This window comes from Glandiceps talaboti, chromosome 4, assembly GCF_964340395.1.
Source record: "Glandiceps talaboti chromosome 4, keGlaTala1.1, whole genome shotgun sequence".
Lineage (NCBI taxonomy): Eukaryota > Metazoa > Hemichordata > Enteropneusta > Spengelidae > Glandiceps > Glandiceps talaboti.
The window spans coordinates 24,090,372-24,099,735 of NC_135552.1; the positions used below are offsets into that span (position 1 = coordinate 24,090,372).

The 9,364-nt window shown below is 36.4% G+C and overlaps 1 protein-coding gene across 1 annotated transcript; it reads right to left on the reverse strand.

Annotated features, from left to right (window-relative positions):
* Positions 1–3,512: 3,512 nt before the first annotated feature.
* LOC144434368 (uncharacterized) lies at positions 3,513–9,142 on the reverse strand. Its single transcript, XM_078122819.1, has 3 exons — positions 8,957–9,142; positions 8,302–8,587; positions 3,513–6,013 (listed from the first exon to the last, which is right to left on the reverse strand). The coding sequence occupies exons 1-3, from the start codon at positions 9,140–9,142 to the stop codon at positions 3,663–3,665; spliced, it is 2,823 nt and encodes a 940-aa protein (XP_077978945.1). The 3' UTR covers positions 3,513–3,662.
* Positions 9,143–9,364: the final 222 nt, after the last annotated feature.

A 9,364-nucleotide genomic window follows, 5' to 3' on the forward strand; every position in this document is an offset into this window, starting at 1 on the left:
ATGTCAGTTTACTTTCAGCTTTATGTCTGAATAAAACTGTACAAGTTGTAATGAGTGAAACAAACTGACTACATTTGTTTGTATGTATGTATGTATGTATGTATGTATGTATGTATGTATGTATGTATGTATGTATGTATGTATGTATGTATGTGTGTGTGTGTGTATGTATGTATATATGTATATATGTAGGTATGGATGGATGGATGGATGGATGGGTGGATGGGTGGGTGTGTGTATGTATGTGTGCATGTGTATGCATATGTTCTGGGGTTCTCTTGGTGTGCATGATTAGATCTTTCTTAGTGTATTTTACCGTTTACATCTAAAAAATCAATTTGATTTGGGAGAGTTTCATAACAAGGACACAAGCCACTAACTTTTGTGACCAACTTTATTCAGAATTTTCAACAAGGCTTTCAACAATATACATAACATTGTTTGATTCTAGGAAGTAGAAAGAACCCATTCAAAACTAAACCTAGTGTTTTTGAACACAAGTATATCTATGTTTAAAAAATATCCGAGTGTAACTCAAAAACAAATGTCTGTAACTTTAGCTCTGATGCGTCTACTCATAAAACATGAACAATTATTTTTACTTTTCTGTATATTTCGAAAATACAAACCTTCAATTAAAAGTTCCAGATAATGTTTTGATAAGACAGATGATGATATGCTACAATTCAATCCTTGGTAGACAGTCATAAAATAAGACGTGCCATTTTGGGTTCTTGTTTCAGTACTCTAAATGTTTGGATAAAATAAAATGCCAAAATACAAATCTTTCTGTGTATAAATCCTGTATGTAATATGATATGGTGAGTTTACATCTAGTTTTTCTGATGCTAGCACTGTTGTTGTGGAATCAAGCAAAAGTTGAACACTGCACTCATTTGAGTCAGTGGTACTCGGTCACAACCAAGGTGTATTTTATATTCCTCTTGCAACAAAAGACTACTGGTACACAGAGTAACCCTACAAGACCGTCAATCAACTATATAACCATCACATAGCCTAGTTTTCTAGTCAACACAGGCTGTTAAAGGTGAAACTGCATAACCATTACATACTAGGCCTTGCATACTTGCTGCCTGGTGTGTTAACATGTTATCACCACATACTTGCTGCCCAGCATGTTAACATGTTATCACCACATACTTGCTGCCTAGCGTGTTAACATGTTGTCGTCACATACTATCGATAGCATACTATAAACCCGGAAATTTTTGATAAAGACTTATTTTGCTGGAAAACATAAACACAAAAATAAGTAGTGACTAAAAGGCCTTCTTGTACATGAACACAATGTACCAGTCTGGTAATTGGTAAAAATTAGTTTTTGAGAACTAGCTGAAGACTGAAAAATCACAAAATTTTCAAGTAATGAAAACATGTAGGTTTACAGTATGTCCTGTTTTATAGTTTATACTGTCTACTTAGCTAACACTATATTTATTGCTTTTTAAATCATAGCAAGATAATTTTCCATTGGAAAATACGTCATCTTATATACAGGCCTAGTCTGTAAGGTATGCTGTGACAGGGCGCCCTCACACATCGGTCAACCCGATCAGAGGAGGCTGGTGAGGGCGGAATGGCATGATGTATCGTACAGTCTAACACAGGCCTTGATTCTGGCCAGTACATGTACTTTATGTTTAATATTTAACTTTACTCAACTGTAGTTTTATTTCATTGTACAAAATACAGTTTGGGTTGTACATGTATGATTTCAGCATTTCAATGGCATTGTGTACATATACTTGCATTGTCTGTACATAACACAGGTAGATACATCAAAAATCAGTTAGGAAATATAGATATGATAAACCCCCACCCCACCCCACCCCCAGTGAATTAAACACAACCACATGCACATCTACATGCATCTACCATGCCCACACAACTCATGAACCTGAGTTCACTTTTGTAGAAAATATTCTCAGGGGAGAGAGCAAGAAAATAGCACCTTACAGCATTCAAGATGTGAGTAATTAAGTTTGCATAGGATACATAGAACTTACAGAATGATCAAAATATCAATTTTATAATTCAAAATTTGGCAAGTTTTAGTTTGTTAATATCAATAATAATAATACTGGCAAATGGTATATATTGACGTTGTATTATCACCGTTGTCATTTTAGTGTGAAGTTCAAGATATCTCTAACGTCAAAATCTCATCAACTTAAAAACATTTGCAATTCCTACATCCCTTTTGTAGGATCTAGGACAGTTTGATGTCCACCTAGGTTTACATAGACATCACATTGTAAACATAAACAGGTCCTTTAACCCTTCTGAAATCACCCTGACTTAGGACACCACAAGTAGTACTACTGTAACTTTACATCCATACTGCAGTACTTAACTTGTTATCAGTCCATAACCCTATCTTGACTATACACCAATGTCTTTGAAAGCCCACAGAATACATCATGGCAACTGAAATATCTACAATCCATTATGCCAAATACATAGTCACCTTATCATGCTTAATACACCTCAGAGCTCAGCTGCATACAAGTTTTCAAAAAAATGGAAAAAACATAAACTCTCTCTCAAATTTCATAAATCAAAAGCTTATGTACCTACATCGACTATGACATCATGAAGTCTGCAAAATTTATGTCAAGACATCATACACAGTACAATTCAACTTTGATGACATCATGAACATTACTACCATGTTTTATGAAGTCATGACTACAGTCTGATCACAAAGGTCATGCCTACAAAGACTGATGACATCATAAATTATGTGTATAAAGTCAAATGACATCATAAATCATGTCGACAAAGTCAAATGACATCATAAATGATGTCTACAAAGTCAAATGACATCATAAATTGTGTCTACAAAGTCAAATGACATCATAAATTGTGTCTACAAAGTCAAATGACATCATAAATCATGCCGACAAAGTCAAATGACATCATACACCATGAGTACTGATGACTTCATAAAGTCAGGTCTACAAATTCTGATGATATCTCATCAAGTTATGTATGCCAAGTTTGATGACATCATCATGTTATGAATGCCAAGTTTGATGACATCATGTTATGAATGTCAAGCTTGCTGACATCATGTTTTGAAAGCCAAGTTTGATGACATCATGTTATGAATGCCAAGTATGATGACATCATGTTATGAATGCCAAGTTTGATGACACCATGTTATGAATGTCAAGCTTGATGACATCATGTTTTGAATGTCAAGCTTGATGACATCATGTTATGAATGCCAAGTATGATGACATCATGTTATGAATGCCAAGTTTGATGACATCATGTTATGAATGCCAAGTTTGATGACATCATCATGTTATGAATGCCAAGTATGATGACATCATATTATGAATGCCAAGCTTGATGACATCATGTTTTGAATGCCAAGTTTGATGACATCATGTTATGAATGCCAAGTTTGATGACATCGTCAAGTTATGACTACCAAATCTGAAATCTGTCATATGACTGAATGAATCATATAACACTTCCTAAACAATATAAGAATGCTCAAATCACACAAAAAGTCACCTAATTATTGTTCTTCTCAACCATATTGCAACATTATTGATATGTTTCCATCATAAAATATATCACAATATATACAAGACACTCTGTTATTGGTTTATGTACTCTGGACCTGACCCTTAATCATTCTTAGAATCTTTTTTAATTTCACGGATGGTTTGTGATAGTTTATGTTTGTCACCAGATCTTCTTCCTTTTGATTTTCCACGTCCATTACTGGCTCTAATGTTTTCAAGTTCAATGACTTCTTCCTCTATGGCACTTAGTAACTGCTTGGCTCCACTTTCTGGCAATGTGGATGTTGAGCGCTCACCATGCCTTGAAGCCATAAGCTGAAGTATGATGAAGAGCAGAAAGAGGACAATAGCTAGCCCCATAAGGAGTGGCATTAACACAGTAATACCCTTAACACTGAAAAGCAATCCTAAAAACCATGGAATCACTATCCCAGCTATCGATGATGCGATGAAAAATGATGCTGTAGCTTTCCCTGTCAAAAGTATATACCTTTCAGCCCAAGCAATGGCTGCTGGAAAGATGGATGCCATGCACAAGCCTAAGCCAACAGTAGCAGACCACAAAATAGAACTATTAGTACTGCCAAGAGTAGCAAGAAGCACCAAAGAAAGGACAACTCCCAATATATCAGGAATTAGCATTAATTTAGGAGACAGTACTGAAGCTATGCAGATAGAGAGGAATCTCCCTAATGCAAATGTACCCCAGAATGTGGCATTCAAATAACTAGCTTGCTCTGATGTGAATTGGAGTTGAACACATTTTGCAAAGGTATAGATATAAGCACCGTATGCTTCCTCAATGCCTTGATACAGGAAAAAGAAGACGAAGAGCCCAGTGAGTAAAATGAAACGGAACAGCTTGGAGTCTCCAGAGGTGTAACTGTCAACTCCAGCACTTACTGCAGCTCTCCTTTGAGATATCAATAACCTTGGACCAGAACAGAAGAACCAAACAAATGGGAGTGAAACTAACATATTGTACATAGCTATTATCATGTAGGCCTTTTGAATTTGTGACGCATGTGGGATCATTTTCAGTACACTGTTAATTATTCCACTCTTTGTGCCATTCTTTTCATCATCAGTTTGGAGTTCACTTGTCTCTATATTTTTTTCATCACCATTCTCTGTTTTGTCTTTGTCTTGATCACCACTGTCTTGCGTTTTATCTGTGTCTTGATCACCACTGTCTTCCATTTTATCTGTGTCTTTATCACCACTGTCTTCCGTTTTATCTGTGTCTTTATCACCACTGTCTTCCGTTTTATCTGTGTCTTTATCACCACTGTCTTCTGTTTTATCTGTGTCTTTATCACCACTGTCTTCTGTTTTATCTGTGTCTTTATCACCACTGTCTTCCGTTTTATCTGTGTCTTTATCACCACTGTCTTCCGTTTTATCTGTGTCTTTATCACCACTGTCTTCCATTTTATCTGTGTCTTTATCACTGTCTTCCGTTTTATCTGTGTCTTTATCACCACTGTCTTCCGTTTTATCTGTGTCTTTATCACCACTGTCTTCCGTTTTATCTGTGTCTTTATCACCACTGTCTTCCGTCTTATCTGTGTCTTTATCACCACTGTCTTCCGTTTTATCTGTGTCTTTATCACCACTGTCTTCCGTCTTATCTGTGTCTTTATCACCACTGTCTTCCGTCTTATCTGTGTCTTTATCACCACTGTCTTCCGTTTTATCTGTGTCTTTATCACCACTGTCTTCCGTTTTATCTGTGTCTTTATCACCACTGTCTTCCGTTTTATCTGTATCTTTATCACCACTGTCTTCTGTTTTATCTGTGTCTTGATCACCACTGTCTTCCGTTTTATCTGTGTCTTTATCACCACTGTCTTCCATTTTATCTGTGTCTTTATCACCACTGTCTTCCGTTTTATCTGTGTCTTTATCACCACTGTCTTCCGTTTTATCTGTGTCTTTATCACCACTGTCTTCCGTTTTGTCTGTGTCTTCATCACCACTGTCTTGCGTTTTGTCTGTGTTTTGATCACCACTGTCTTCCATTTTATCTGTGTCTTTATCATCACCGTTTTGTGTATTGTCTGTGTCTTGATCTTCTCTATGATAGCGTCTAAAGGTTGCAAACTGGTCATCAATGTACCGTGTATCTCTCAATTTTCCTTTCATAACATCGGAATGATCCAACTGTGCATTATCATCAGCATGGAATTCAACATTATTTGGGAAGAACTCTATACTGCGAGTGTCTACATGTATAGTATTTATCTGAGGCTGACATGGTATAGGAAAGTCTCGTGATATTTGTATTGATGTATTACCACTGTCAGTTACATTAGGTGGAAGGGAATATGAATTCAAGAATGGCTCTGCTATCAGGGGGGCAATAAAGGCACCAAGACCAAAACTAAAATGGAGAGCTTGAACAAAGGGACCGGTCTTCCGTCCCCAAATGTTAACGCAGACAATGTTACCACCTGCAAAAAAAAATATAAATAAATAAAAAGATGATTATTTGTATGGGTTTCAGATCATTATAGTCAGCCAATCTATCATTGTCTCAATGGGTTAAGTCTACAAATGACTACAAGTCAACACTTTATATTAATTTCCAATGATCAATAAAGAGACACAGAGACACACCCACCACCATATGTATACTGCTATGGAAACATGTACTGAATACTGGGTCAATCTGTTGACAAAGACTGAAGTATGCAGTCAAGAATTTCAGGTAAAATTTTCAAGTTGTGTTTGGAGCAAATGTTGAATTCAATACTACTATAGAAACTATTGTAATGTTTAAAAATTAGAAGAGAGAGACACACACATGGCATACTTTGCAATATGCATAATAATATGGAAAATATTATAAAGTTGTGCATAAAATCATGCCACCATACCATATCAGTTGTACATTCATCAACACATCACAGTTATCATGGCTTACATGTACACAATCTGATTCAGATCTGATGTTGTGAAAACAGCTAGATGTCTTTATTAACTTCCATTTCTATCGTGTTGTGACATTTGTTTTGTTCCGGGTGATCGCCGCCATCCCACATCTCACACAGACAACCTGTTTGAATCTCAAGGATCTTGTAAGGTTTCTACAGCCAATCACCACACTTCTTTCAAAATCATTCCGATAGTCTCCATACGTGTTGATCTTCACTTGTTTTTTAGCACAACTGAACTAGGGTCAGTAGTGATATAGGTATTGAATGGCGTCTCTCTGTGTGTGTGTGTGTGTGTGTGTGTGTGTGTGTGTGTGTGTGTGTGTGTGTGTGTGTGTGTGTGTGTGTGTGTGTGTGTGTGTGTGTGTGTGTGTGTGTGTGTGTGTGTGAACGACTTAAACTTTAGTTAAAGTCAAAAACCGCCAGACTGATAGGCTTGGCATTTGGTGGGGACATTACTTAGGGTGTGTAGATGGAAAATTGTTCAAGTGAAACTGATTGCATCAGAGATGTGTGTTTTGGGTGAAAAAATGTGATTTTTGGCCTGAAATTTGGTGGGAACGTTCTTTAGGGGGTGAAATTAAGATTTGTTTATGACATGACGATCCCATCAGTAATATGCAAATTAGGGCTAAAAGTGTGTCTTTTCAGTAAAAAATCCTTTATTCCACAACTATGCAGCAGATTGGGCTGAAATTCAACGAGGATACATCTTACGGTGTATAGGTGAAGAAGTATTAAGCACATAATGATCTTCTGAGTGATATGATTGGCCAAAAATTTGTATCTCAAAAAGTACGTCAGTGAGAATGAAACTTGGTGAGATGTTTCTAGAAGTGTTATTCTGCAGATTTTCTTCAAAATATTTGACACAATTGGCCCTAGCAACCATGACCACACCCTTAGCAACAACCAAATAGCAGAATATTTTGGTCAAATAACATCATCTGGTAGCCAGATGAGTAGACATTCAAAAAATATATGCAAATATCCTTAGCAACCATGACCACACCCATAGCACAAGTCAAAAAGTGATATATTTCACAAAGATAACCACTGGGATTAATAGACAATTGAATAAACATTCAAAAAATGTATGTAAATTTGCCTAGCAACAAGACCACGCCCATAGTAACAGCCAAAAAATAACATATTTTGCAAAGATAACAAGAATTGATAGACAATTGAATAATCCTTCAAAAAATTTATGAAGATTTGCCCAGCAACAAGATCACGCACATAGCAACAACCAAATAATCACATATATTGCAAAGATATCAGGAATTGATAGACAAATGAATGAGCATTCAAAAATATATGCAAATGTGCCTAGCAACAAGACCACACCCATAGCAACAGTAAAATGATCATATATATTGCAAAGATAAAAACAGGGATTAATAGACAATTTAATAATCATTCAAAAAATGTGTGTAAATGTGCAAATGCCCACATATACCTAGAATGGCTCACCATGTATTACACATTTTTAAAACTGTATAGTACAGTTGTGCTACAACGCCATTGGCCTTATTTTTCAATTTCTCCAATGTGCACAGCTGCCAACATAACACTCACCCTTATTAGCTACTTGAAAGTAAGAGATCCTTGAGATTCACACGTGATTGTCTATTATACAGGGTCAGATATACGGAGGCGACAATCACCCGGAACAAAATAAACGACACAAAATTATGGAAATAGTGGTAAATAAAGATATCTAGTCACTTTCACAACATCAGATGTTAATCAGATTGACATATACACAACAACACTGCAAACAAATCACCACGCAATCTACTTACCTGTATTGAAAAATCCTAAGGCTAGTCCCCAAAAGCCAATTGCTATAAATAACATTACAATGTTGGTACACCAGGGAACTAGAGCACCAAATGATGACAGACCAAATAGAGACAATGCCAATAACATATGCTGATCAAATCGGTCAAAGCAGAATCCAGCAGTGATAGCTCCAATCAGAATGCCAACACTACGTGATGTCACAGCATAAGACATGGTTTGTAGACTTGCTTCTTTTCCTGATCCCAAGTCCAACAAGGTCGTTCCAAGGATTGATGTACAAAGGCCCTGTTTTAAATACAAAAATCTTTATTACTCCACAGTTCTGATACCGCAAGTTGACTAGTGACGTTTTGCTTTTTCCAATTTGTCAAGCTCTGTCAAATTTACTTGTTACCATCTCAGACTTTTAGTGGTCTGAGTTACCCTACAAAAGTTTTCATAGAATGATGACGAGCCCTATTTTACCAAATGAAACATACCAGTAACATTTATAGGAATCCCACACAACAACACACAAGTTTTCACAAAACAACGGCCCTGTTATCAACATACCATCCATAGAAATCCTGTACACAACACTGTGCAAACATACAGACAGAAGTTTTTACATGATGGAGAATCCAGTTAATATTATAAACATAAACTATAACTTACCATTCCAAGGAACCCAGCACACAGAAGACCTGTTTTCACACATCGATGAGGTGTCTTCTCATCGGAATACTGGGTAGTCTTGATTCCACTACCAAGTAAAGTTCTCTGGTCCTGTTTCCCTGTATCTTGTTCATACAATATGTCTTCATCATCATAGTCATTCCCACGACTACTGACTGCTGCCATCTTCAACTAGTATATATACATGTGATTATAATTCAAGTCAGAGTGAAGTGATACCATATGCCTCTGTAGAATAAAACAAGGAAACAACACACAAATGACTTACATGTAGAGACAATCACAAGATGTCACACAAACTCAATGAACAAACCTTGTTCATTTAGGGAGAGGGGGTCTGGTGTCAATACAATTGCTGAACTTCATTTTTGCACTTCTAAACAGAAA

Bases quoted from the DNA above. Each gene is read 5' to 3' on its own strand.
- LOC144434368 (XM_078122819.1), bottom strand. From the start codon at position 9,142: ATGGCAGCAGTCAGTAGTCGTGGGAATGACTATGATGATGAAGACATA. The intron at 8,588-8,956 runs GTAAGTTATAGT...TATTTAAAACAG, and splicing joins GTGCTGGGTTCCTTGGAATG to GGCCTTTGTACATCAATCCT. The intron at 6,014-8,301 runs GTAAGTAGATTG...TTTTTTTTGCAG, and splicing joins CTTAGGATTTTTCAATACAG to GTGGTAACATTGTCTGCGTT.